The 27990-nt window shown below is 58.4% G+C and overlaps 1 protein-coding gene across 21 annotated transcripts in view; it reads left to right on the top strand.

The window, feature by feature from the left end:
• Nucleotides 1-27990, top strand: part of NCOR2 (nuclear receptor corepressor 2) — a 183337-nt gene that overhangs the window by 69155 nt on the left and 86192 nt on the right. For 20 of the 21 annotated variants that reach the window (XM_066371154.1, XM_066371170.1, XM_066371157.1 and 17 more), the window contains 6 exons: nucleotides 5203-5259; nucleotides 10812-10864; nucleotides 19632-19698; nucleotides 23691-23863; nucleotides 24756-24849; nucleotides 27569-27747. In XM_066371154.1, the coding sequence (XP_066227251.1) occupies nucleotides 5203-5259; nucleotides 10812-10864; nucleotides 19632-19698; nucleotides 23691-23863; nucleotides 24756-24849; nucleotides 27569-27747 (623 nt within the window). The remainder of the gene's footprint in view (nucleotides 1-5202; nucleotides 5260-10811; nucleotides 10865-19631; nucleotides 19699-23690; nucleotides 23864-24755; nucleotides 24850-27568; nucleotides 27748-27990) is intronic. The other variant, XM_066371162.1, reaches the window with a different exon arrangement.

The following is a 27990-nucleotide window of genomic DNA, read 5'->3' as shown; positions in this document are numbered from 1 at the left end:
GTTTTACGTGTGTGCTGTTTGCTGTGAGAGGAGGCTCCATGAGGGCCGGGGACCTTTGTCTTGTTTTTCTGTCAGCTGTGTCTTTAGGAGCTCCCTAGAGCAGTGCCCGGCACGGCACGTTGTAGGGGTCAGGAAGTGTTTGTCGAACACATGGAGGGGTGGCAGAGGGGAGGGGAGACAAGACTTCCCCCCTGGAGCAGCTCTCCGGTATTGGGGGATTGGCCCCCTTTCCCAGTGCAGGTTGGGCGGGGGCGTTCCTGCGCCTGGGCTGAGCCTCGGTGCGGGGTAGGGGGGAGGTGGGTGGCTGGGCCGGCAGAGGCCCCTCAGCCGCCTTCGGTGGGAACGGCCAGGACTCAGGACTTGCCGCCCCTTGGGGGATCAATAGGATTAAATTTTAATCCTCCTTCCTTCCCTGCTGGTTCTTCTGAGAGGCCATGGAGAAGGGCCCGTCTCTAAATGCTGTGCCGGCTGGAAAACGCAGCCTCCCGCAGCTTTCCCGCTGCGCAGGGCCTGCCTGGCTCCTCCACATATCAGACTCCAGCTCATTATCCATTCGGGGCACACGGCCCAGGCGCCAGCGTGCAGGGGGGAGCCCACTGAGCCAGGCTTTTCCTGCCTCCCCAGAGCGGCGTGCGCGGACCAGCGGTCAGGTGCACGCAGATGGCAGAGCAGGAGGCCGAAGGGCAGGCAGGGTGGGGGTGGGAAAGGCTGCTCAGAAGCAGTGGGCGGGCTGCTGGCCCCAGGCGTGTGGGGGGTCACAGCACAGGCAGAGGCTCCGAGGGGGTACGGGTCTCGTTTGATCTTCAAAGGGAGTGTGTGGGGGGCAAGAGGATGCTCAGCTCTGACTTTGGATAAAACAGACACGTGCGAAACGCACACGCAGAGCCAGTGAAAGGTGTCTAAATAAGGGGCGGTTTGCCTGCTGCTGACACTGTAGGAATGCAGGGAGACAGGTAATCAAGGTCGACTTCATGTAGGAGAGACGGGGCTTGAACTAGGTCTGCCAACGTGGGCACTACTGAGAAAGGTAGAAGGATGTGTCCATGAAGAGGACACTTACACACCCATGTACAGTGTGCACATGTGTTCAGGTGGACATGGGGATGACCGTGTGCATGCGTGTGAATGCCTTTGTGTGAGTCAGTGCATGTGGGACACACCTGTGTTTGAGTGTTAATTCATACACATGTGCATTTGCATGTATACCTGTTCTCTATATGACGTGTGACATGCACGTGAGTGGCATGTGTTTGCTAGTTGGCATGAGTAGGGTATGTGTATGGTTGTATGTGTGTGTTTATACTTCGTGCGCTTGAGTACATGTGTGTTCTATGCATGCCCTGTACACGTGGATATGAAGGCGGTGTGCGTGCACATGGCTTGTGTGAAACGTGTGTGTGTGTGCGCGCGCGCGCACTTGCTTTTATAGGTGTAGGCACAGTATTTGGCCACACAGGTCCACGGGCTTGTGTGTACTTCTCTGTGACAGTGACTGAGGTCCTTTGCCCCTCAGCTACAGCCACAAGGAGGCATGGTCACGTGGGCCCTTGGGTGCCCTGCAGGAGTGCAGCCTCCTGAGGGAGACCCTAGCCCGACCCCCTGGTGCCTGGTGAGGGTCCCTGCGGCTCGAGCTCCTGATCTGTGCTCTGGGAGCAAGCCAGGCAGCCGCGGGCTATGGCTTCCCTGCGGTGAGCACCGAGGGGCCCTGCCCTGCAGACCCTGGCAAGGAGCTAGGCAAGGTAGTGAGAAGCTGTCAACCATGGAGGTGACAGGAAACTTCTAGTTTGGGCCCAGCCTGTGGCCCGCGCCTGTGCCCCTGTGCCCCAGCCGCACTCTTTTCTGGGGAAGGGTCTCCCCTCTCTCTGGAGAAGGACGTTAAAAGAAGAGTGACTGCATGCTTGTCAGTCTATTCCTTGCAAAACATCCTTGCAAAGGTGCTGGCAGTTTGGTCCGTGGGGTGAGTGTGGCCCTCGGGCAGATGGAAGGGGGGCGTGAAGGCTCAAATGGCCCGGTTAGAACAGAGCCAACCCCGGACGTACGTCGGCCTCTGAGGGACATGTGCTGGGGGGGGGCAATGGTCAGGCCATCCCCCCGCCCCGAGCTCCTCTGAGCACCCCTTTCCCACGAAGCTAGAAGCTGGGCCAGACGAGCAGCGGGGAGCAGGAACCAGCAGTTGCAGGGGCATGGTGGTGCTCTGTGCAGGGAATGCCCCCCAGGGAGACAGGAGGAGGGGTTGCTGGCTCAGGGCTGCAGGGGCCTGCCTTTACCTGCCCGTCTGCTGTGCGACAGAGCCTTAGCTTCCTGTTGTATGTGGAAGAGTGGCTGATGCTGGAACCTTTCGCACAGGGTTCTCAGAGGAATCCAAACCCATGGATCTAGTACGGGGGCCTGGCACGTGTTGGGGCTGCCTGGTGTGAGCTGCGGCCTTGTCATGACTGTGCACAGCAGTGGTGACAGCAACCAGCTCTCACGCTGCACCTGCTGTGGGCCAGGTCCCGAGGTCAGAATCTTACAGGTGCTGCAGTCTTAACTTGCATAACTGCTGTGTGCAGTGCCGTGGGTACCCCCATTTTACAGATGAGGCAGCTGAGGCTGGGGAGGGGGAGTGAAGGGACTTTCTCAAGGCCATGCTTGAGGTTGGTGATGGATTTGAACCCAGGCCACTGGCCATGAACCCTTGTTCTTGGCTGCCACATCTTCCTGGGTTCCTACCAGTTTAGCACCTTTAGGACCATCCAGGGCAAACTGTAGGCATGCCACCTTTTGGAAGTTGAATTGCTTCTTCAAAGGCCCTAGGTGGCTCAGGGCTCAGGCCCGGAACCCACGGGAAAGGCCTGTTGGGGAGCAGGGGAACCCTCACTCCAGGTGCATGGTGGAGGGTTTCCTGGGCTCCCTGCGGCTTTGACAGGTCAGGAAGGGGCTCCTCCCTGCTGTCTTCCCCCTCTCAGGGGCCAGAGGAGCCCCCTCCCAGGTGTCCATGGTCCTGAGACAGTGCGGGTGTGGTTGAGGGCAGAATCCACTAGGGTTTACAGGTTACGGGCTATGGGAGCCCCCACCATGGGCTCAGGCCCAGCCACATGAGGTCTGTTTCCAGTGACCAGCCCTGCCCTTCCGTCTTGTTGATGCTGCCCCCCCCCCCGAGCCTCATGAGTGCACACAACCTCCTATTCATCTCTAAAACCTACCGTATGAGTCTCCCTGTTACTTTCCCAAGAGAGCAAGCAGCTCATGTCCCGCTTGGGGCCTGCCCGGCACGGCCCACGTACCCCTCTCCCTGCGTGTGCTGAGCCGCCGCCACGGCCCTGGGCCACGGCTCACTCCACGGGGTTCATTGCTGGTAGCGTGGGGTCTCATTCTGTGTCTAACCTCGGTGCCGAATACAGAGTGGGCCGCCCTGTCCCCTCGCCTTCCCACGCCCAGCCCTCCACTTGGCTTGGCTCGGGAATGCTCCGGTCACCCATACCCCACAGCCGACCCTTTTCTTGCTTCAAAGTGTGGCCAGGTCAGGGGCTTCTGAGGTGACTGTCAGGGTGGTATCCACCCCCCTACCCCGGCCCCCTTACACACAGGAAATGCCAGGTCCCTGGATGGGACCTAGCCCGTGATGTCGCCCATCTCCCTTCTTGGAGCCTGGAGATCAGAAGGACTTCTTCCTTATGGCATCGTTCCGTGCCTCAGTTTCATCATCTGTAAAATGGGACTACCTCTCGTGTTGGCCTCACATGGTGTTGAATGTGCGGTCTGGGTACTAGTGCGGCACGCCGCACGCTCAGTGCTGGCGCGCGGCGGGGGCCCTGTCCAATGGCAGTCGTTAGGATCATCACCCGCCCCCCTGGTTTCCCGGCCCCAGCCGCACTTGGAGCCTCTTGATCTCGGAGTGTCGGCTCTGCAGGGAGGGGCCGAGAGCCTGGCTTTGTTCTTGGGTGGGCTGGGCCCAGGGCTCTAGGAGGAGCAAGTTCTGGGTGCCAGCTTGAGCCCACCTACATACTCTCTGTCGCTGGGGGCCCTCAGCACCCCTCCTCCCTGGGTGACATGAGGGGCCCGGGCCTCAGATTCTGTTGTCACCCACATTCCCCAGGGCTCCGGGTCACCCCCTTATAGTAGGTCTGGATTTGGGGGCTCATTGGGGGGACGGTTCGATTGATGATAGTGACTTGCTTGACCTGTCTTCCTGGCCCTTGCCCAAAACTGGCTGGTCCCCCTGAGTTTGGCTGGGTCAGGAGCCCCCCGCCTTTCCTGGGTCACAGGAGGGGCTGAAGTCTCCCGTGCACACACCGTGGACACCCCGATTTCCATCTTCTCCACGGCTCAGATCCCACAAAGACTCTACTGAAGCCCCTTCCCCACCCCTCTGTCCACTGTTCCCCCAGCTGGCCTGGCCACCCTCCGGGCCTCCTCAGAGCAGTCCCTGGTGGTCCCAGGCAGGGGCCGGCCGGGCCTGGCAGGGGCACAATGTCTGCCTTGATGGCCGGCCGGGGCCCACAGGTCCAGCCTGTTGAGATTGCGGCCCCCTGAGCGCTTTCTACCACATGTTTCTGTTTTCCTAATAAGTCCTGGGTTGTGAGAGGGGAGGGAGGCGGGGAGGCCCCAGAGCCACTCAGAGCAAGTCACATGATTGTGAAATACAAGAATCCTAGAAAGGGTATCTCTGAGCGACTCTATCTCACCCTCCCCACCCCTCCCTCCCTCCCTCGCTGGCAGCACCAGCTCAGAGGTAATTGTAGACACCCAGCCAGTTTCCAGGGCGCAGCCAGTCACCTCGGTTGGCAGTGTGGGCCGGCTGGTAAGAAGCTGTGCCCACACCACTGGGCCCCGGGGTGTCAGGCCTGGGGGCTTGGCGGCAGTGGGGGCAGTGGGGAGGAGGATGTCATCAGGGAACATGGTGCATTTGTTAGAATTGAAACTTGGGGAGCTTGCCAGGGACGCCCTGGGCGTTCAGGCCCCGTGTGTGTGTGTGTGTGTGTGTGTGTGTGTGTGTGTGTGTGTGTGTGTGTGTTCAGCCTGGGGAGGGTGTGCAGGGGGGCTGACCACCCCCACCCCTACCCGGGCTGTTGACGGACGTTTGAGGTTGGGCAGCTGCCTGCTGCTCCCGGAGGCCTCCATTTATAATCTGTTCTGTGCACGCGCGTATGTGTACTTGTGTGTGTGTGTGTGTGTGTGTGTGTGTGTGTTTAATTTCCCCTCTTCTCCGTCATCCTGCAGAAGAAGGCCGAAGCTGCACATCGGATTCTGGAAGGCCTGGGGCCCCAGGTGGAGCTGGTGAGCTGGGACAGCGTGGGAGTTCTGGGTGGGGGCGGCCGGAGAGGCGGCTGGGTGGCAGGTGGGGGGGGCGGGGGCGGCGGTGGGGGGGGCGGGAGGAGGAAGTCCTGTATTGCCAAGCGCTACCCTGTCCTCCAGGAGGCAGGAAATACACCCTCTGATAAGAGGGACTGGCAGATAGCCGGTGGGTGGGCTGGGCTGGCCAGAGGGTGTGGCAGAGCCTTGGCACTCCTGCTGGGCTTCCACACTTGCAGCTCAGGCTGCAAGAAGATTGACACATTGGGGCCCAACCCACTTGGGCCAGCTTAGCTCGGAAAGCCCATACTCTTGGCCAACATGATCTGAGTTCACCCCTTAGGTCTGCTGCTTCATAGCTGTGTGACCCTGAGCAGGTCTCTTAACTTCTCTGTGCCCAACTTTTCTCCTCTGTAAAGTGAGAATAATAGTAACATACCCCATTGGGGTCTAATGATGATGAACTATTTATATACATACACATATAATATTTATATGTTATATATAGATTAATACGCACACATTTATTTATTTAGAGATAGAGACAGGAAGGGAGACAGATGAGAAACATCAGTTCACAGTTGTGGCACCTTAGTTGTTCATTGATTGCTTCTCATACATGCCTTGGCTCTGGGGGTGGCTCCAGTCGATCTAATGACCCCTTGCTCAAGCCAGCGACCATGAGGTCAGGTCATGTTGATGATCTAACACTCAAGCCAGATGAGCTTGTGCTCAAGCCGGCGACCTCCAGTTTTCGAACCTGGGACCTCAGCATCTCAGGTCGATGCTCTATCCACTGCGCCACCACCTGGTCAGGCTGAACTATTAATATTTATAAAGCATCAGATCCAGTGCCCGATGAACAGAGAGTGCTGAGCATTAGTTGTTATTGTTACTGTTACTGTTGTCAGGGTCAGTTTACCGATGGGAAGATGCCCTGGTCAGAGCAGAGCTGCAGGGCCACATGTAGGGACGCTGATACACGCGTGTGCATGCGTGCGTGTGCACACACACACATAGGATGAATATGAAGGTCCCATGCCATTGGTGGCTCTGGGGTGTGTGTGGGCGTGCTCATGGGGCACGAATAATGTCTTATACATTTGGAGCCTAATTTAAACTCAGCTCTACTCACATGTTTGCTGGGTGGCCATGAGAAAGGGCCTCGGTTTTCTCATCTGTGAAATAGGACACCAAGATCTTTCTGAGGCTCCCTGAGCAGGGCCTGTGGCCCATGGTAAGTCGTCAGCCTGGGTGAACACTTGGGAGGGTTGAGCCGTTTGCCCCTGGCGTTTTTCCCGCAGCAGTGACAGCTGCTCCCCAGTCTGGGGTCTGTGCGCGGGCTTCTGAGGGACAGTGAGCAGCTGGCCTTCCGTAGCCCCCAGGTCCTTTCAGAGGGCAGGGCCGCACCCTGCACAGGCGGGGCATGTGGAGGCTCTTACGGCTCGGAAAGGTCCCAGTGCCCCTCCTGGGAGGTGACAGGCTCCTAGCCTAGGGCATAATCTCTAGGATGGTTCTAGCACATTCTTTTTTTTTTTTTTTTGTAGCTTTATGACGATGTCATTCACATGCCTCAAATTTACCTATTGAAAGTGTATGATTCACTGGCCTTGAGCATTTTCACAGTTGTAGCTTTCACCATCTCAAAAAGAACGCAGATCCTTAATTGATGCCTCCTTATCACATCTCTCCACCTGCCCCCCCCCCCCCCCCCCCAACCAGCCACTGGCTTACTTTCTGTCTCTATGGACGTGTCTGCTCTGGACATCTGTCGATGGAATCACACTGTCTAGCTTCTCTCACTCGCCAGCGTGTAATTGAGGTTTGCCCACGTTGGAGCAGATGTCGGGCTTCGTTCCTTTTCATGGCTGCATACTATTCCACCATGCCGATGGACCACATTTATTTTTATCCTTCATCGGTCGGCAGACTTCAGGTTGCCTTTGCTTTTGGCCATTATAAATAAAGGGGCTACGAATACGAATGTCCAGGTTTCTGTGTGGAAGTGTGTTTGTTGTTTCTCGTGGGTGCCTACCCAGGACCAGAATTACTGGGTGGCGGCGACATTGTGCTTAGCCTTTTGAGGTACAGTCTGTTTCCCAAAGCTGCCTCACCATTTCCTGTTTCCACCAGTGAGCCACTGCTTGTTTCAGTTTCCCCTTCTTACCAATGGGGTGGTGGGGTTAGAGGCAGGACCCAACCATTCCCAGACCTGGAGGGGCTCTCGTGTTCCTTTCCTGACCTAATAATTTGGCCTGGGGCCTCTTGCATGGGAGGGGTGTGAATGGAGGCCATGTGTCTGGGGCCCAAGGACTCTGTGTCCCTTGGAGCCAGGCAGGGTCCACTGGCATCAGAATTTCAGTGATTCTTTTCTGGGTCATCCCCGGCCTGGGGTCCCTGAGCGGAGGTTCTCCCCCAGGCTGGTGGCATAGGAGGCTGAGGGCTGGCCTCCTGGGGGCTGTGTGGCTGCCACTGGAGTCCTCTGTGGAGCCTGTAGGCCACTGCCAAGGAGACTCACACTGACGAGGCAGTGTGTCAGGCCTCCTGTAAGTGTCACTGTCCCTTTTCTAGATGCAGCACAGAGAGGGCGATGCCCTGCCCAGGGTCACACAGCAAGAGATGAGGGGGCGGTGTGCTGAGTCCACGGGGGTGTGGCCCACTGGCTGTGCACGGGTCTCGTCTCTGTCTGGTCTCCGCAGGGCCCGAGCGGCCGGAGCTGTGCCCCAGGTGGAGGCAGGTCGGAGGTGCACCCTCTGCAGGGGCCGCTTTGGGCCACCCAGGAGCCTGAGCCCAGGAGGGTCTGGAGTCCCTGGGCCGCACCCTGGGGAGTCCAGTTTCCCACAGGTTGCACCCCTGCTGCAGCCAGGGTCACTGAGCCGCAGGGACAGTGATGTGTATGCCTTTGACTTCTCTGGGAGGGAGCGCTGAGCCTACCAGAGGTTTGCATGTGGCATGGCATGACTCCATTCCTCCATCCCAGCGCCCCTGGACCAAGGCCTGACCTGGTGGAGGGGGCCGTAGGGGGACAGAGGGGAGAGGGGAAGGGCAGTCAGCTCCCACCTCTCCCCCACTGCTTTGAGTCACTGGTTTCCTTCCTGTTCAGAGGCGTTATTTTAAGAACATGGTGTCACCACAGGGTGGAGGGCCAGGCCTGACACTTCATTTCTGAGCAGCTCGGTCCATCTGGGTTGCTGGCTGTCTCAGCCACCCCACCAGCTGGCTGAGGTCGGCCCCGAGGGGGACTCCCCCACTCCTTGTCCCCGAGATCTGGCTCTTCTTCCTAAGTCAGGACGGCATCCCTCGTTTCTGCTGAGGGCTTGACTGTCCTGTGTCCATAGCTGTGCGCACCCTGCTCCTTGCCCTCTCTGCCCTCCAACTGTTTGGCTGTACCCCCATTTTGAGAAGAGGAAGTAGAGAAGGCAAGACATAGGTCCAGGGCCCCCCGACGAGAGATGGGCCGTCCTGGTGTACTCGAGCCCCCAGCTCGCTCCCAGGGTCCGTGGGAGGGATTTTCCCTCTGGGTGTTGTGTCCCTTGGCAGGGGGGTGAAACCTGTTGGGTGGCGAGAGGGGGCGCCCCATATCGGGACTTGCCTCTCGGGACAGAGGAGACTCTGCTGGCCTTGTGCAGTCCCCAATGCGGGCGGCTCGGAGGGGAAGGGGAGACCCCCTTGGGCTCTGCCCTGGCGACAGGGCAGGTTGGGGCCCACGACATGCTGCTTGTGGGTCTCTGTCAGCTGGTGTTATCAGGAGATGTGTCCGCTCAGGCGTGGGGAGAAGTTCTAGGGCAGAACCTGTCTGTCCTCCTCCCTCAGCCGGGCCCAGCCTGAGGCTCAGGACTGCTTGTCTCTGTTCTTCCTGTCCTGCTGGACCGCTCACACTCTGTACCTAGCCTAGTTCTTCCACCACAGTCACCCATGGCTGTCCCTGAGGTCCCTGCTCACCAGAGAGACCGGGGGTGGGGGAGGGGGTTGTAACACAGAGACACACAGATGTCCTCATGCAGAGAGCAAGGTCGGGTTATAGTGCCAACTCCTCTCCTGCCAGCTGTGGGCAAATGCTTTTAACCTTTCAGGGACTCAGTTTTCCCACTTGTAAAATGGGGATGACAGTCAAGTCAGTTAGCTACTGCTGTGTAATAAAACAGCCTCCAATTTAGTGGCTCGAGACAACCACCGTTTACTACTGTTTGCCATGACAGTAGAAGTCAGCTGAGCGTTCCTGGTGATCTGGGCTCAGCTCACCCATGTCCGTGCCCACCTGGGCAGTTGGCTGGTGGCTCTAGCTTGGCCTTGGCCAGGCTGGCCCTGCTGTAGTCCCTGTTGTCTGTCTGTCTCCAGCGGGCCAGGCTAGGCTAGGCTGACCTCTTGATGGGGGCAGGTGACCTAGGGAGCAAGCAGAAAAGCAAACACGCATTCCCAAGCCTCTGCTCTCACTAAGTTTGCACCTGTCCCACTGGCCAAGGCCAGGGTGTGGCTGGGTCCAGGGAGGCAGGAAAAATCGTATTAGCCACTGCCTGCTGATGGCAACCAGGATGCTGATACTTGGGCGTGGTTGCCAAGTGCTGGGCTAAGAGCTTGTAGACTCTGCCTTATGTCCTCTGTGAGTTTAACCCTGTTTATATATGAAAACTAGGGGCATGGATGACTTACGTAACTCACCCAGAGCCATGTGGCTAGGGAGTGATAAGAACTGTGCCCCTAGCTTCTGACTGGTGCTGCCGTCCAGGAGGGACACAGGGCATCTGGCCAAGCTGTGGACCCATCACAGACCCTGCAACAACTTGCTTCTTTCCTTGTGCTTGCTTGCCACTGTACATGGGCACTGGCCGTTCATTTTTCAGTGCTGTATAGTACTCCAGTACACACAAGTCCTATTTGCTTATTCATCCTCCCAGTGATGGGTTCTGAGCTTGCTAACGTGGCTCTGTTAGGGCATTCTGACGTTAGTCTCCTGGTGGGACATGGCCCCCACGTTTCTGGGGCTTCCGCAGGAGGGCAGGGGTCAAAGGCAGGCAGGCCTTTATTCTTCACTGCTCTCTGAAGCTTGTTACACATGTATGTTTGCATGAGCCATGTGCCAACCCTCTTGTCTCTCCACCTCACCAGTACCTGGCACTACTCGGCTGGCCTTCTGTCGGTCAGTGAGGGTGACCTGACCTCTCACAGTGGTTTGGACACTGAGAAGTTGAGCAGTTTTTCCTGTTTGAGGTCATTGCTAATCTCACCTCCCCCCCCCCCCCCCCCCGGGACAGATGTGCCAGTCCCTGGCGCTCAGGGCAGAGTCGCCACGGTGGCCTTGGTGGGAAGTCATGGTACCACAGCTGTGCCCAGAGGGTGACAGTCTGTCCTGGCTGGGGCCGCGGGCTGGGTCCCCGTGTTCTGTCTCATGCCTGCCGGCGGCTGGTTCTCACACCAGTGGACAGGCATCTCCCCGGTGCCAGGACCTAGGTGGCCCAGGGGCTCTGGCTGCTGGGCTCTGCAGTGGGGCCGCGGTCAGCCCAGCTCTGACGTGCTCCCTTCTCTCTCTTCTTCTACAGCCATTGTACAACCAGCCCTCGGACACCAGGCAGTATCATGAGAACATCAAAATGTGAGTGCACGTGGGCAGTGGGCAGGTGCACGGCGTGGGGGGGGGGGCTCTCGGGTCTCTGGAGCCCGGGGTGGGACGTGGGTTCTCAGTGCCATCATGGCTCCCAGCCAGGGACCAGGTGTGGGAGGAGAGGCAGAAAAGGGCAGCTTGGGCAAGAGTCTTGGGTCAGAAAGGGCCTCAGTGGGATCAGAGCAGGCCTGGGTGGGGAGGGCGGGCTAGGACACTACACGCGCAGCCTTGCAGGACGAGCGGGACGGCCAGGGTCCTTGCCCTGTGTGAGCAGGAGGGCCCTGCCATTCAGAGAAGAGCAGGCTTGGGGTGATGGGGTGGTCCCAGGCCAAGTGGGGGCCTGTGGTTTGAGCTCTGATCTGAACATATTTGGGAGTGTTCTGTGGTCTACACAGGGAGTCCACCTGTGGCCCAGCCCAGTGCGGGCAGCTAGGGACACCCATCCAGACCCGGAGGATTTGGAGGTGGCCTGCATGGTGGGTCCTGATGAAGGGGGTCTTCCCCAGGTAGATATTCAGGATGAAAAAAACATCAGCTATATGCCACACCACTTGGCACGGGCTGAGCCGGCCTGGTAGGGGTGCCAGGACTATACGGGCAGGCTAGTGGCTTCATGTCTTCAAGCCGGGAGCGAGGAGTCAGGGGCGTGGCTGTGGGGTATGTGAATGGGGGCCTAGCCTGGATCCCAGAAGGTGAAAGGGGTGCAGATCTTGCTTATGGGGGACAAGTGGCCATGAGTACTCTAGGGCAGGGGTCCCCAAACTTTTTACACAGGGGGCCAGTTCACTGTCCTTCAGACCGTTGGAGGGCCAGACTATAAAAAAAAACTATGAACAAATCCCTATGCACACTGCACATATTTTAAAGTAAAAAAACAAAACGGGAACAAATACAATATTTAAAATAAAGAACAAGTAAATTTAAATCAACAAACTGACCAGTATTTCAATGGGAACTATGCTCCTCTCACTGACCACCAATGAAAGAGGTGCCCCTTCCGGAAGTGCAGCGGGGGCCGGATAAATGGCCTCAGGGGGCCGCATGTGGCCCGTGGGCCGTAATTTGGGGACCCCTGCTCTAGGGGGTTAGGTTGGTGGCACACTGAGGGTCACTGTCTTAGAACTCTTCAAGATTCTGAGTTGTGAGAGAGTGCGGGCTTCCTTGTGTGACTTTGGAGGGTGGAGGCCAGCTGGTCCAGCCCATCTGACTGAGCATCCCGGGGGGTGGGACTGCAGGGTGTACACGCACTTTAGAGAACGCCTTCAAGTCAGTAAATGGGGTGGTGGTAGAACAAGTGAGGGGTGACTTTAATCAAGGGGATCAGGGCACGACCTGACAGTTGAGTGAATACTTTTGGGCTTAGTGTTGGCTGGATCAGGCTGTGCAGAGGCCCTGGGGTTGGTGAGTTGGTGGGATCACAGAAGGCCAGCAGGGCCCAAGGGGGTAAGGTGAAGGGGGGAGGAAGGTGTTCAGGACTGGCGAGGAGCTAGGGTTGCATTATTTGCTCAGAGGCAGGCCAGAGATGCGGTTTATTCTGGGAAGTGATATGATTGGATTTTTGTTTTTAAAAGCTGCAGGGAGAAAGGACGGGGGTGGGGGTGGGGGGTTGAGAGACCAAGGCAGAGGTCACTGCAGCCATCCAGGCAAGCAGTGGAGGCGAGGATGCTGGTGGAGCCTGACCCTGTGGGATCAGTGGGAGTGGGTGGGGTGTGGCGGGTCAGGGACAGGTTGGTCCCGTGGATGTCAAGGTTGGGGGCCTGGGCAGCTGCAGGGACGGACGGTGAAGTTGCTTCCTGAGATAGAAGATGACAGTGGCAGGGACAGATTTAGGGGCCACAAACTTTTAGCCCTTGTAGCTACTCTCTTACTCCCAGTGCCTCAGTTTCCCCACCTGTGAGGTGGGAATGATACAATGCCTATCTCCCGGGGTTACTGAGGGTACAGCGAGTCCCTGTCCCCGAGGTGCCGAGCTCTGCATCTGGCACGGAGGGGAGTGCTCTGTGATTTCTGTCCTTATCTGGTCTGCAGACAGCGGGAGTTACTCCTTATTCGCTCATTCTCCCAACAAACGTGTGTCGAGCGCCTGCTATGTGCTGGGCTGTGTTCTGGGCCTGGGAGATAGCTGTGGGCGAGGCCTGCTAAGAGGCGGCGGGGAACCATGTCAGCTTGATGAAGACAGGAGGAGCCAGGCCGGGCAATGGGGAGCGCCCTCTGTCCCCCTGGCCAGGGCCTCCTTTCTCGCCCCCTCCCCGCCAGCTGCTGTAATTGCCACCAGGTGGGAGCTGTTCCTTCCCCAAGGACCTTGCCCTGTCACTTTAATTTCTCTGAGTCTGCATGCTGGGGCTGCAGAGTTAAAGTTAATTTCGCGCTTGACTTCCTGCTGCACCGGCAATTTCAAGACGTGTGAAAGTCACCTGGACCCACCTCTGCTCCCCCCGCGGCCACCTGCCTCCTCAGGAGGGGTGGGGCAGCCGCCTGTGCCCCACGGGGATGGGGGGGGGCTTGCTGCGGGATGTTTGCCCCAGGCCATAGGAGCAGCTCTTCAGACCTCTCTGGCCTTGGGGGAGCAGGTGCAGGGCCTGAGGGTGACTCCGAGCAGTCTACGCGAGTGCTCTGTTGAGGGAGGGCTCCCCCACCTGCAGGACCTGCCCAGAGAGCTCTGGGCTGAAGGCACTGGTGTGGTGAAAACCACTCGTGATTCAGCGGGATGGATGGACGGGACTGGGAGTGTTACTGCTCCTGAGGGATCTGCTGTGGTCTCACCTGCCACACCCTTGTGCCAGGTGACAGAGGCCGGCCACGGCTCGGGGTCTGCGTGCTCTCTTCTCGTTCCTGCTTTTCCTGTCTTGCCGCCTGATTTATCTCTCTGCTGTCTTGTTTTGGGGGGTTGGCTGATTGGCAGCTCAGGGGCTGTACCTGTGGAGAGGTTGCTTGGAACCCAGGTCACTATTAACAGGCCTTTGTGGTCTTGCTTTGAAGGTTCAGAGATGTTAAGTAACTTCCCTGGGGTTACTCAGCCAAACCCCTCAGCCAGCCCCATCTGTATGTACACCTACCCTGTTTCCCCTCCTGGCTCTTCAGTCTGGGCTCCGCCCCCTCTAGCTCAGTGACGTTGCCAAGTCATGTCACTTGGCTCGTTGGTAAGTTGGTCTCCTTGGAGCGTCATTAGTCACCCCAATCTGACAGGCTCTTCCCGAGGCATCTGCGGCCCTGCCCCAGCTGCCTCCATCTGACCTCCCCAGCGGCTGGTGTCTGGCTCTCCCTGAACACCCCTTCTCCGCCCTCCAAATTCACCATTACTTCTTACTAGCCTGGAATCCCAGCTCTCCCCAAGCCTCAGCTTAGACCTCCCTTCCTCCAGGAAGCCTTCCCTGATCGCCCCTGGCTTTCTTTTTCCAGAACCCCGTTGGTTCCAGGGCTGGTCCCACCAGGGTCAGCGTTTCTGTTTCTTTCTTGCTCCCTCCTGGCACATGTTGCTCGTCTCAAGTCCGGGTCCCTCACAGGTTGTGCCTGTTCACAGAGCACGGTAACTCCCCTTCGCTCCCGTAAATGCCTCCCTTGGGGAGCTCCCCGCGCTACCGAGTTGTCCTCCCTCCCAGAGCCCTCCAGAGCCCTCTCGGGGGCTGTCCCTCGGTCCTGCCGGACAGAATCTCCATGGAGAAGCTTCGTTTGCAGTAAGCCGTTTATAGCTCCAACATCAAAACACTTCTTGGTTCAAAATAAACACGCAAAAAAATGATTGCTGGAAGGATGTTCAACAAGTGGACAACCCAATCCAGATGTCTAGGGGGTGCTGACCCACATGCAGGCCTTGGGGTCGGAAGAGGAGCAGAGGGAGGGGCTGGCGGGATGCAACAGAGAGGGCTGGGGACTCTGGCCAATGAGCGGGGGCCCTTCGCCCTTGTAAAGGGGCTGCCACCTCAGCGCCCAGTCTGTGGCCGGGAGGGAGAGTGGCCGGTCCGCCTGGTGTTTCCGAGGAGCTTTAAGTTCAGCTTTTTATGCAATGGCTCCTGGTGTTCAGGGCTGGCAATGCATCCAGATTCTTTAGAGAGCACCGCTGTCCAAACACAACACTCTCACGCACTGGCTCTGGGGGTGGACTGCGCCCATTTGCAACCTGTAGACATTTGTCCCTTTGGCAGTCAGCAGATGCCTCTGGGTGCCAGGCACAGGGCTTGTTTTGGCCGGAGATGCAGATGGGCCCAGGAGACGTCCCGCCCTTTGTCACCGAGGTGAACCCGGCAGTTGGCCGCACACCTCTCCCACCCCTGCCCACACGGGACTTTGTCCTCGCCGACCTTTTAGCTCGCAGCCATGCTGGTTAGAGACCGTCACTCGCTGTGTTGGCCGCCCGGACCTGCCGGGTGGCTGCAGACAGCGGTGCTTCATTCCTTTGGTTCTGGAGCCCAGAAGTGGGATGTCAGGGTGTCGCCAGGGAACCTTCCCTGCCTCTTCCGGTTTCGGCGTTTGTGGGCCGTCCCTGGCGTGCCCCTGGAGTTCCTGGGCATGTAGACACTGCCCCCCCACCTTCTCACTGTATCGCTTCCTGCCATCTTCCTTCCACATGTCTGTCTCCATGTCCAAAGTCCCCTTTTTATAAGGACAGCAACCACATCGAGGTAGGGCCACCCTAGTGACCTCGTTCTAGCCTAATTCTCTCTGAAGACCCGGTTTCCGAATGGGGTCGTGTTCCAAGGTCCTGGGTGGGGGTCAGGACTCCCAACATCTCTTCTGGGGAGAGGGACTCATTTCAACCCCTGACACACACCAAACCCTCCCAAGCCCTAACGTAGATGATGTTTGACCCTTGCCCATGGCATTTCAAGATAGACCTTGTTGTCCCTCTTTTTCTTTTTTTTAAAGTTGTTACAATAGCTAAACTGACTGAAGACTTGGGAACACAGCACAGGGAACATGTCACGCTTCCTTCGCCCCGGTGCCAATGTCTCCCAAGGTTAAGAAAGACGTGGCCGTAGCACAGTACTGTTAGGTACACCAGACTTTCTTTGGGTTTTCCTGCTAATGTCCATTTTCTGGCCCAAGATTAGGCCCAGGTTTTCACATCTCATTCTGTCCTTGTATCTCCTTCCTCTGTCTCTGGTCCCTGCGGGTCTCTCAGCCCCCCCTGGGTTTCCCTGACCCTGATGCTGTGGAAGAGGAGCGGTCAGGGGTTGTGTAGAATGACCCACCCCCACCCCCGCTGAGTGTGTCTGATGTTTCCGGGAGGAGGCAGCGTTTTGCGGATTTGGGGAAGAGGGAAGAGTCCCGCAGAGGCGACCCGGATACACCTTGTCCCGGTCCCTGGTCCCTGACACCCTCTGAGCAGTGATGCTTGCTCGTTCCCGTGCTCAGGGCGCTGGCCGCCGTGTTTCTCCTCTGTCTGGTTCTGTTCTCTGTGCTTTAGAAGTGAGTCCCCACATCCCGCCCACTGACTGTCAGGGGGAGGGGAGCCCAGCCCCACCTCCTGGAGGAGGGATGTCAGAGAAATTGTGGCGGTAACACTGACCAGTTCATGTTTGGGGAGATTTCCGTGAGGCTGTGTGCATCCCTGTTTCTGCTCAGAGGTGTGCCGGCTCGTTAAGGTCCCTGCAGGGACCAGCTGGTGGCAGCTGTCCCTGTGGTCCGGGGGCCACTCTGTTCCCCTCCCTCCTCCTACGTCGCTGCCTTAGAATTCTGTGAGTAACCCCTTCTCCTCCGTTTACTTGTTCATTCGGTCACTTATTTATGTTGGTGTGGGCTCATGGGCCCTGTACCCCTGGGGTTCCAATCCAGTGTTGTTTATTTTGCCACTCAAATTGTCCCAGCTTTGACAAACAGAACTCTGATCTCAGGTTGGGCCTCGTGTCCTCCTGGTCTTTGTTTCTTTCCTTCTTAGCCCTTTTTTTGTGAAGATGGTCTTGGGTATTTCTCGTCTCCAGCTCTGGAAGCCGCCACAGGCAATGGCTGCTTCCACAGGAGAGTTTGGCTCGAGAAAGCAAGACCTCAGTGCTCCTGGGCCCCCTTGCTCCTTGGTCGTCTCTGCTGTTCATTCATCCAAACGCTTTACCGTGGCCACACCCACGTGGCCCTGCCAGCCTGGGTCATCCCATCTCCTCACTGCCCGCCGTCCCTCTGTCCCTCCATCCCTCCCCACATGCTGCAGCCACGTGGGCCTTTCCTCTGTGTACCAGTACTGTTTACCAGCTTGCCCCTGCTACAGGGCCTTTGCACTGGCAGTTCCCGCTGCCTTGAGTGCACTTCCTTCTGGTGGTCTAGATCTCGGCCCCACTGCCTGACGTAAGCTTGATTAGCTTGCTTACTGTCAGGGTGACCCCACTGTAGGTGTTGTCACCTCCACTAAGGCTGGGGACTTCGAATGTCCTGCTGTGTCCCCAGTGCCTCGTACAGTGCCTAGCACATAGTAGGGGCTCAGAGAACGTTTGTGAAATGACTGAGAGGAATGCACGATGCTGTTCCTCCCATTTTCTGGATGTGGAAACTGAGGCCAAGAGAGAGACATCTGGGGTTTGCTCAGAGACTCCTGTGGTGGAGTGAGGGGTTCTGGTCTCAGCTTGTGTGGATGAGGACCCCAGTGCCCATGCTGATGGAGGCAGGGGAGGCTGACTTCCATGGTGAGGCCTTGAGGTGGGCAGGCCCCGGCCAATCAAGGCCAGAATGACCCCAGGAGCCATGAGTGGGAGGGGCGTTTCCTTGTGGATGGGGGAGGGGGGAGAGAACAGAGCTCTGAGCCCTACTGGGTCCCTGGGGGGGTTCACTGTGGCCTTTCCGTTCTTTTTTTTTTTTTTTTTTTTGTATTTTTCTGAAGCTGGAAACGGGGAGACAGTCAGACAGACTCCCGCATGCGCCCGACCGGGATCCACCTGGCACACCCACCAGGGGCGACGCTCTGCCCACCAGGGGTTTTCTTTTCTTTTACAGAGACAGAGAGAGTCAGAGAGAGAGGGATAAACAGGGACAGACAGACAGGAACGGAGAGAGATGAGAAGCATCAATCATTAGTTTTTCGTTGCGCGTTGCAACACCTTAGTTGTTCATTGATTGTTTTCTCATATGTGCCTTGACCGCGGGCCTTCAGCAGACCAAGTAACCCATTGCTTGAGCCAGCGACCTTGGGCTCAAGCTGGTGGGCTTTTGCTCAAACCAGGTGAGCCCGTGCTCAAGCTGGCGACCTCGGGGTCTCAAACCTGGGTCTTCCGCATCCCAGTCCAACGCTTTACCCACTGCGCCACCGCCTGGTTAGGCGGGGCCTTTCTGTTCTTATTAAGATCCTTCTCATTAGTATTTCGGATGTGAGACCAGGTCGTGAGAACAGGGGCTTCCTGGTGGAAACTGGTATAGACTCTGGGGTCAGGGTGCGTGCGGCAGCCCAGGGGACGCGCATCTGGACCGGGATGGAAGCAAGGTGGCAAGCCTGAGAGTGGCTGGGCTTGGCAGTGGGCCTCCTGCAGCCGTGGTGTCTGTCCGCGGGGGGCGTGGGGTCAGAGAGTGACTCTCCATGCGGGTCCCTGTATCGGGTTGATTCCAGGCCCCTCAGCCCCGGTGAGGTGTGTGCTGGGGGAGCGTCTCTCGTCCATCAGGGCCAGGGTGCCACCCCTTGTCTGTTGCCCCATGGGGTGGCCCACGGGCACGATGGAGGCTGGATGGGGCAGACACGGCTCCCTGCCAGGGATGTATGAGCTTTCCTGGGTTTGGACAGTGCTGGAATGTGAGGATGTCGGGGAGCCCCCTGCACACCGACTGTGGTGAGCAAGTTCAGGGGCTCAGTGGCTCCGGAGGCCGGTGTGTGACCCCCCAGGCCCGGTGGCAGCTGCAGCAGCAGCAGCAGCAGCACTTGGCTCGTGTTGGAGGTTGTGAGGGGGCCGATGGGAAGGGGGCTCAGGTCTCGGGCCACTGGGGGATATCTGCCACCTTCTGCATCGAGTCTCTTGTCTCTGAGTCTCCTCTCTTTTGTCCCTCTCTGGGTCCTTGTCCTCTCCTTGGGCTTCATCCATCTCCCTCTCTCTCTCTCTCTCTCTCCCTCCCTTCTCCGAGTCTCAGCTCTCTCTGTCTCTCCCCTCACCTTGGTCTCTCTTTGTCTCTCTCTCTCTCTCTCTGAACCACCCGCATCTTCCCCAGGAAACCCCCTCTGCCCTCTGGGCCTGCAGTGCTGGGTATGGCTCCTTGGCTGAGCACCCTGGTGCCCAGAGGGGTTCTGTTTCCCGGCTGAGGCCTGATTCCCTTGGGGGCTCCCCCAGGATTCCTGCTTCACTGCTCCCCCCAGCCTGCCATTGTCCGGCCTGCGTCACCCCCACCGCAGCAGGGAGGAGCTGCCCAGCCAGAGCATGGCACGTGGCAGGAGCTGGCCAGGGGCTCACCAAGGCCAGGCGCCTGGATGCCCCCTGTGCAGCTGCAGTGTGGGGTCTCCAGGCCTGTATGTGTCTCTGTGGCCACTTCCATGGCAGGTGTGGCTCACGGGCGGAGGGGAGCCAACATGCATGTGGGGTGATGGCAGCCTCAGGGGAGGGCAGGAAGCCACAAACAACCCCCTACTTCAGAGCCCCCTTTTCTGCAGACTACATTTAGCCTCACTGTGGGTGGGGGCACTTTGGGGATGGGGGGGAGAGGGAGACTCCCTTGATTGACATTTTGTGGTGCATCTCACGGAGAACCAGTCGCGGGCCACCTTGGGGCTGGCTCCAGGACCAGTTTGTGGGGGCGGAATACCTGAGCCCTGTGTTACTGACCTCCCCCCCTTCTCATCCCCCCTCCCCCCACGTAGAAACCAGGCGATGCGGAAAAAGTTAATCCTGTACTTCAAGAGGAGGAATCACGCTCGCAAACAATGGGTAAGTCACCCCGTGGCCCCCGCCACTGGCACCTTGTCCTGCCCCCCCCCCCCTCCGCCGTAGGCCAGGCTTCCTTGGGAGCCTGAGACGGTTTAGGCCACTTCAGGCCACACCCACTGGGGACCCATGAAGCTCGGCTCCCCGTGGAGGCTGGGGTGTGGGTGGGGGCCCAGGATTCTGTCCTTTTCCACTCTGGATGGGAAATTGGGTTCCTGGTCATCAGAGGACCCGTGGTGGGCTCTCCAGGTGGAGAGAGAGAGGTGTGTTATGAGTTGGAGGACTGGGCTGGGCTGTGGGCTCAGCGGCTGCGGGGACCTCCTCCCTTAGAAACAGGTTGGCCCAGTGGGCAGAGGCTGCACTGAGACAGACGGGGGCGCCGACTCCCACATCCCGCCCGGACGGCATGTGGATGGGAACTGAGCAGCCGTGGTTTAGGGTGGCCCTTTCCATCGTGGGGAAGTCGGGACTAATGATGGAGTCGGGGGGAGTCACCGTTAGTGTTCTCCCAGCTCTGAGGGGAAGGAGAACTGGCACAGATGGGCTTACATAGTGAAGGAATGTGTGTAAAAGTCCGCTGGGCAGGCGGAGTTCAGGAGCGGTTCGATCAGGTTCGACTTTCATTCTTGCAGTGTTTTCTCCAGCTCTGTATGTTAGTACATTGACAAACTGATTCCCCTGTGGGGCCTGAATTCCTATAGCAGGTGTGAGTCCTCTAGAGCTGCAGAGGGCGCTGCCCTCTCTCAGGCCACCTCATATAAGCCACTTGAGGGCGTGGGTCCCCCTGAGTCAGTTTCTGAACTCACCCTTTTCTGGTCCCAGACCTCAGCTGGGCTCTCAGAGAAAGAAGACACTTCTGGCTCAGATACTGGGCAGTTGGGAAGTTGGATAGGTGACACTTGGGACCGCAGGGCCCCGTGGGGTGTGAACCATTGGGCTTCCCAGCCTTTCCTTTCTCAAGATGGTGACCAGAGGTACCAGGGCAGGGTGGGTGGGGTTCATGAAACTGGGCATCCCTTATTCATTGAGTTAAGTATTTACCAAGGACCTGCTAGGGGGCCTAGCATGGTGCCCCCTATTCAGCATCGGAGTCACAGAACTGCTGTACAGAGGGGTGGGATGAGGTGGGGACCTCAGTACTGAGGTGGGAATGACGAGAAAGGACCAGTCTTGTGAAGGTCCGGAGGTCAGAGTGTCAGGCAGCGAGCACAGCAAATGCAAAGGCCCTGAGGCAGGAATCGACTGGGGAAGCACAGAAAAGGTAGTAGGTAGGCCTCAAGTGCAGTGCTCGAGGTGGGGGGGGGGGGGGTATGGTTGATACGAAAACCTCGGGAGCTAGATCACCTGGAAATGTTTATCCTGTACTAGGCCGAAATGTGTACATTTTATTCTAAACACAGCCGGGACATTTAATTTATCCTTAATACATGTAGTCTTAACAAATACAAAGTTTCATTATAAGAACTCCCAGTTATACCGGCAGGGCCGTTTCCCAGGGTACAGCGCATACCTGTGCACCCGGTTGTCCAGCTTGGGGGTGGGGTTCCACCAGAGGAAGATGATCTGGTTTATATTTTAAAAGGATGCCTGGGGCTGCTGGGGGTAGAGTTGGGGTGGGTATAGGTTCTTAAGAAATCTCAAATAGCTCCTTGGGGGTCCCTTGAGTGGGTGGAGGGGGAGTCAGCTCATGTCAAGATAGAGGAACTAGAGGCGTCTATGAAATTCCTGGTGGCCCTGCGGAGCCCATCTTCAGAGAGGCCTGTGTGGGAATGAATTCAGAAGCCACGGAGGCCATAGCGGGGGGTGGGGTGGCGTTTGGGATGACCTTGTTCTCGATGTTGTGTAGGGAGCCCAGAGCCCCTGACTGCGTCCTTTTCGGCCAGACCTGAGCCGCGGCTGGGGCCACGGGCAGGACGGGGCCTGCGAGAGCTCTCCCCTCCGCACTCTTGTCCACCACCGAACCTGGAGAGGGGATGCTGGGGCCCCATCCTCAGCACGGCGTTCTCCCTCCCGGTCCTGCGGCCCCAGTCCTGTGGAGCCCGCGTGGGGGGCCTCTGTGGCTGGCCACGGGCTCCATGCTCTGGAGGATGCTGGGTCACCAGGTGACCAAAGGGTTCATCTTCCCCGGCCAGCCAGTTCCGGCTACCGTCCTTCCCCTTCCTCCCTTGGCCTGAGGCTGCCTTCCCTAGTCTGGGGGACACCTCCTGGCCACCCCACCTCTCAGTGCCTCCCAACATGCATGGCTGCCTTATGTGACTTGACACCTGGCAGGACTGGAGGGGTTCAGATCCTCGCCCTCCCCTCCCTTCCCAGTGACCCTAGAAAATCGTTTTAACTTCAGGCCTCGAATTCCTCTTCCTTTGAGTGGGTCTCTGTGCCTGGTTTGGGGTGGTCCTTGTCTGACAGGTTTTTCTTGCTCTTGCCCATTTGACCATGGCTCCTCTGTAGGGGTTGAGAGCGCAGGGAGGGTCCCCCCTCGGATGACGGCCTGGGCAGGGGTCCCTCCTGCCAGTCCTCGTCCCCTGCAGATGGCTCTGTACGCACAGCACATTGCCACAAACACAATCTGAACTGTGTCTGATCTCCAAGGGGTCCTGGAGCAGCCCACAGGCGTGTGGGGCCTCCAGGAACAAGGGGTCAAGTTCTGCTCCGCCCTCAAAGCTGGCTTGACCTCCCCTTGGGGACCATTGCGCTGTTGGGTTGGTTAGCCGGGGATCAAGGTCAGAACCTGGAACACAGGCGGTTGGCCGTCTGCGCACAGGGACCAGAGAGGGGCTCTCGGATGGTAAACTGTCGAGGAGGCGTTGAAGTGAGACTCCCAGACTGTGCCATCTGTCCGCCGCAGCTGTTAGAAGGGAAATCGGGGTCCCCTGTGTAGCTGGTCGCTCCAGGTCACCTTGGAGACTCAGAAGCCAGGCAGTCGTTCTGGGCCAGTGGGAGGGTCTTCTCTCCAAGGACATAGAGCAAGTGGCATTGTGGTTCGACATGGAGGGGGACTTCCTTGTCTTGGATAGATGGCAGCTTGGGTCCTCATACCCAGCACCCGGGCCTGGGGTGAGGAACTGTTTAGAAAGCAGATGCTCGCCTGACCAGGCGGTGGCGCAGTGAATAGAGCGTCAGACTGGGATGCGGAAGACCCTGGTTCGAGACCCCGAGGTCGCCAGCTTGAGCGTGGGCTCATCTGGTTTGAGCAAAAATTCACCAGCTTGGACCCAAGGTCGCTGGCTCCAGCAAGGGGTTACTTGGTCTGCTGAAGGCCCACAGTCAAGGCACATATGAGAAAGCAATCAATGAACAACTAAAGGTGTCGCAATGCGCAACGAAAGGACTGATGATTGATGCTTCTCATCTCTCCGTTCCTGTCTGTCTGTCCCTGTCTATCCCTCACTCTGACTTTCTCTCTGTCTCTGTAAAAAAATAAAAAATAAAATAAATTTAAAAAAAAAAAAAAAAAAGAAAGCAGATGCTCTGTAAGGCCCCCTCGGGGGGGGGGGGGGGCGCTGGGTCTGACACCCAAGGCTGCTGTGTCTGTGGCACAACTTCCTGTGATGGTGGATGTGGTCTCTTCACCGTCTACTGTGGACGGTGGCCCCAGCTGCATGTGGCTACTGAGTGCTGGACATGTGGCTGGGGACCAGGAATCTGGATTTTAAATGTTCCCTAATTCCATGTCATTTGAACCTAACAGCCACATATAGCGGGTGGCTTCCCCATTAGATGAGGCCTTCCAAGAGGGAGGCCAGGCGGGCGGCCGTTCCCCAGGGAGGGAGGTGACGAGGTCCTGAGGGAAGCCTGTGGGTTTTCTTCAAGGGTCTGGGTCTGCCCAGGTCACGTGTGACTGTGTATGTCTGTGACTGCATGCATGCGTGTGTGTGTGACTGCGTGTCTGCCCATGCGTGCTTGTGACCGTGCGTGCGTGCAGAATGGCAGAGCAGTGGGGAGGTAGCCGTGCACCCGCAGGAGGGCCCTCAGCAGTGCCCCCCGTGGCCCCCCAGGAGCAGAAGTTTTGCCAGCGCTATGACCAGCTCATGGAGGCCTGGGAGAAGAAGGTGGAGCGCATCGAGAACAATCCCCGGCGGCGGGCCAAGGAGGGCAAGGTGCGCGAATACTACGAGAAGCAGTTCCCCGAGATCCGCAAGCAGCGCGAGCTGCAGGAGCGCATGCAGAGGTGAGCTGGGTGCCTTCCTCCTGCGTCCTTCCCCTTTCCTCCTGGGTCCTTCCCCTTCTTTCTGCGTCCTTCCCTTTCCCCCCTCCCTCCCTACCACCGCAGGGCCTCAAACGAGTGGCCCATGGCCGCCTCAGGCCCTCACATGTGTCACTCAGACCCTGCGCGGCCTTATCACTTACTTGAGACTTAAATACATTTCCGGGAGCGAGCTTGTTCTGGGATGCCCGGGGCTAGTACCTGCCAGCTCCGTGCAGACGTGGCCTGCTGAGCTTGAGACCCCTGCTGTGGGTGAAAGGGGGGAGGACCGCCTGGTCCTGGGTGGCCAGGAGCAGGATGTTGGTCTGACGTGGCCTCTGGGAGGACTGAGATCTGGGTAGGCGTGCCCAGCACACAGTAGGTGCTCAGGGATGTGCGGCTCTGGTTTCTGTTATCCTTTTTCCTTGAGTTACGTAGATAAGGCGATGGGTCCCCGGGCAATGCTGTTTACTGGATGGACACTCAGTGTCTGCAGATGCATCTCCCAGCCCTAGGATCCGGGGCCACTTATCCTCACGTTACCGGGGAGGAAACTGAGGCACAGGCCTACAGAGGCAAAGCTGGGCTGTGAACGCCAATCTGTTCATGCTGGGCTCTTCTGAGGTGTATTAAGAGAAAAGGGGCTGTGTCCCTGTCGTGTTGGAGTTCGGGCATTCTTGGGTCAGAGTGGGCGCCCGTGCCCTTCCCTGGACCCCTCGGCTCGGGGCTGTCCCTGTGGGTGTGGGCGCCCTGGCCCCTCCCCCCTGCCCACACGTTGCCTCTGGGGAAGTTGTGGGCTCAGGTCTGTGCCGTGGTGCCAGCCTCGCGTCCCGGGCTGCCGTGGGTCCAGTGCTGAGTGTGTCCCTTTGGTTTCTAGCAGGGTGGGTCAGCGGGGTAGCGGGCTCTCCATGTCGGCCGCCCGGAGCGAGCACGAGGTGTCCGAGATCATCGACGGCCTCTCGGAGCAGGAGGTGAGTCTTCGGCCCTGACTCTTAACTCACCCTGGAGGGTTGAGACCAAGGGCTTGTCACGAAGTATGGGCAGGACCAACGCGCGATGTGGAGGCACCCGGGAGGTAGCCATCACCTGTCCCCAGTCCTGAAGGACGAGCAGAACTGTGTTCCTGGGGCCATGGAGGAGGGCGCACCAGGCAGGACATGGCTGTGTCGTCACGAGGCCACCTTGGGGAGGAAGCTGAGAGACCAGTCCCCTGGCCTGTTGATCCTGCAGCCTTCTCCTTCCTTCAGTGCCTTCCATTGGCTGAGCCCAGCTGGGGGCCAGAGGGCAGGCAGCCTGAGAGCCGAGGTTTCTAAGTTAGCTGCCTACTGCCCATCCGGCAGGAACCTTCTGTCGGGCCTCCCACCCCTGCCAGCACGAGCTCAGCTTCTGTCTACTTGGGGGCCACATGGATACCCGGAGTTCAGCCTGGGCAACTCTGGCTGTGGTCACTGCCACGTAGCCAGGAAGCAGAGAGAAGAGGCATTTGCTCTGTCCAGGTGGGAGGTATTGTTGCTCCAGGGTAGTAGCCAGCAGCTATTTTAAGTCAAAACTGACTAAAAGGGCTTGACCAGGCGGTGGCGGCGCTGTGGATCGAGTGTCAGACTGGGACCCGGATGACCCAGGTTTGAGACCCCGAGGTCGCTAGCTTGAGCCCAAGGTTGCTGGCTTGAGCAAGGGGTCACTTGCTCTGCTGTAGCCTTCCAGTCACAGCACATATGAGAAAGCAGTCAATGAACAACTAAGGTGCCACAATGAAGAATTGATGCTTCTCGTCTTTCTCCCTTCCTGTCTGTCCCTATCTGTCCCTCTCTCTGACACTCTCTGTTCTCTCTCTCTCTTTCTCTCTCTCACACACACACACACAGGCCCAACTAAAAGAAAATAAAATGAAAAACCAACCTTCTCTGCCACACCCGAGCATTTCAGAGTGCTCAGCGGCTGTGTGTTCGTTGGTGGCTCCCACATTGGACAGGGCAGGCATGCTGCTCTGTTGGATGGTGCTGCTCCGGCCTGATTGCCCAGTGGGACAGCTGAGAGGCCTTGAGACGGAGTGTCTGGTGTAAACAGTTTCCTCCGCAGAGGCGAATTTAATGGCAGGTGTATTGGGTACGCGTCTTGAGCCCCGCCAGACTTCTGAAAGGCCCTGCAAAACCAGCAACTTGACACTTTTTTCTAATGTAAGGGCCCAATATTTTCTTCTGCGCCCGAGGCCTCAACTGACCTTAATCGGCCTTTGTTCCTTGGCCCCCACCCCACCCTGAGGTTCTCTCTTAGTCAACTGAGCAGAGCCCAGGAATCTATTCTTACCAAGCTCCTCACGTGATTCTGACACAGGTAACTCACTCCCTGGCCCGTAACCAAGAGCCTTCATTCTAAAGCTTTGCATGTTTCAAACACCGTTCTGTCGGTGGAAAGCAGAACTCGGGGCACCTCTGCCCACAGCTGCACCACGGGGTCTGCCCCCAGCCCTGCCCCAGACGCTGTGGCCAGAAGCACGTCCCCACAGCGGTGTGGGCGGACTCAGCTTGCCCTGGACACCAGAGGAGGGACGTCTGGGCTGGCTCAGTGTCCCCAGGCCCTGGCCATGTGAGAACGTAGCCACTGGCGTCCTCCGGGGTGTGGAGGGTACAGCGTCCAGAGGATAGGAAAGGGAGCAGGGCTGAGACTTCACCTTAGCTGCCCGGGCCTACCCACTTGAGGTTCCTGGGCAGGTGGGAAGGATGGACTAAAGGTCTACTCACCTTTTGGGGGGCTGTCAGCAGTTGGGGCACAGGCCCCGTGGGGAGGAGACAGGAAAGGCAGCCCATGACGAGCGGGGCTGTGGTTAACCCGTGTTCTTGCTGGGGTAGCTACAGAGGCTCCTCCCAGCCAGCTGGGACTGACCCGTTCCCCACCACCACCACCAACACTGCGGAAGAGGTCGAATGTGGGAGGCGAGGTGGGGGATCCTTTTAACCAGCTGAGCTTGGCCTGGCTGGGTCCTTGCCTGGCTCTGGAGCTGGGTCATTAACGTCCAGTAATGGGCTGCTGCCGAGATTTGGGGAGATGAGCCCAACTGAGTCAGAGGCTTGGGGGTCCGTACTGGCCGTCCCGGTGCATAATGGGTTACTCCCGCCACAGGCCTGCGGGCAGGCTGCGCAGGACCTGACCCCAGGTGTGCGCACGTGGGAGGAGCTAGACAGCAGGGGGCAGGCAGCCCCGGGAGTATGTGTTTCTGCCCGCAGCCCATATCCACCCCCCGCCCCTGCCCCTTGTGCCCCGTGAACCTGGATGGCCAGGCCTGTCTCCTGCACTCGTGTGCAACCAGCTGCGCCCCAACCTCTTCCTCGGTGTTTTATAGCGCCTGCGTTTCCAGCGGAAGATTCATTGCTCCCCTCCTGCGGCCGACGGGGCGGCTGCTGCTCTCCGCACCTCATTTATAGCGCGGCCCACCATAAACCTGTCTGGGGCCGCCTTTAAATCCCCCCCCGCCGCGGCCGCCCCCTCCCCAGCATGGGCCATTCCTGTTTTTTTTTTCCACTCATCATCCTCTGTGGTTTCACATTATTTCCTCCCACTCCTGCGCAGAACAGTCGTCCCCTCCAGGCACATCACAGGGGCCCCCAGCGTTGGTGGGGGCACCCTCCCGTCCCCCTTCCCCATCACTCTGCCTCTCTGACCGCCCCCCCCCCGCTCCCCCTTCCCTGCCAGAACCTGGAGAAACAGATGCGGCAGCTGGCCGTGATCCCGCCGATGCTGTACGATGCCGACCAGCAGCGCATCAAGTTCATCAACATGAATGGGCTCATGGACGACCCCATGAAGGTGTACAAGGACCGCCAGGTCATGAACATGTGGAGCGAGCAGGAGAAGGAGACCTTCCGCGAGAAGTGAGTCCTCCGTCGCGGGTCGCAGGTCGGGGTGGGTGGGAGCTCTGGGCCCTGGCCTGGCCTGTCTGGAGCCAGGACAGTCGACCGCAGGCTGCTGGATGGCTTAGCGAGGCTGGAATTGATTGTCTCAGCTCTGGAGGCCAGAGGTCCAGGATCGAGGTGTTGAGTGAGCCGGGTGGGGTCCTCCAGGAAGCCCCCAGGGAGACGCCGCTGCTCTCTTGTTTTTCTCTCCTGTCTTCCGGA

The sequence above is a fragment of the Saccopteryx leptura genome, chromosome 2 (genome assembly GCF_036850995.1).
Source record: "Saccopteryx leptura isolate mSacLep1 chromosome 2, mSacLep1_pri_phased_curated, whole genome shotgun sequence".
NCBI lineage: Eukaryota > Metazoa > Chordata > Mammalia > Chiroptera > Emballonuridae > Saccopteryx > Saccopteryx leptura.
Note: the sequence above shows the minus strand (reverse complement) of the source record. Positions and strands in the feature narration are given on the sequence as shown.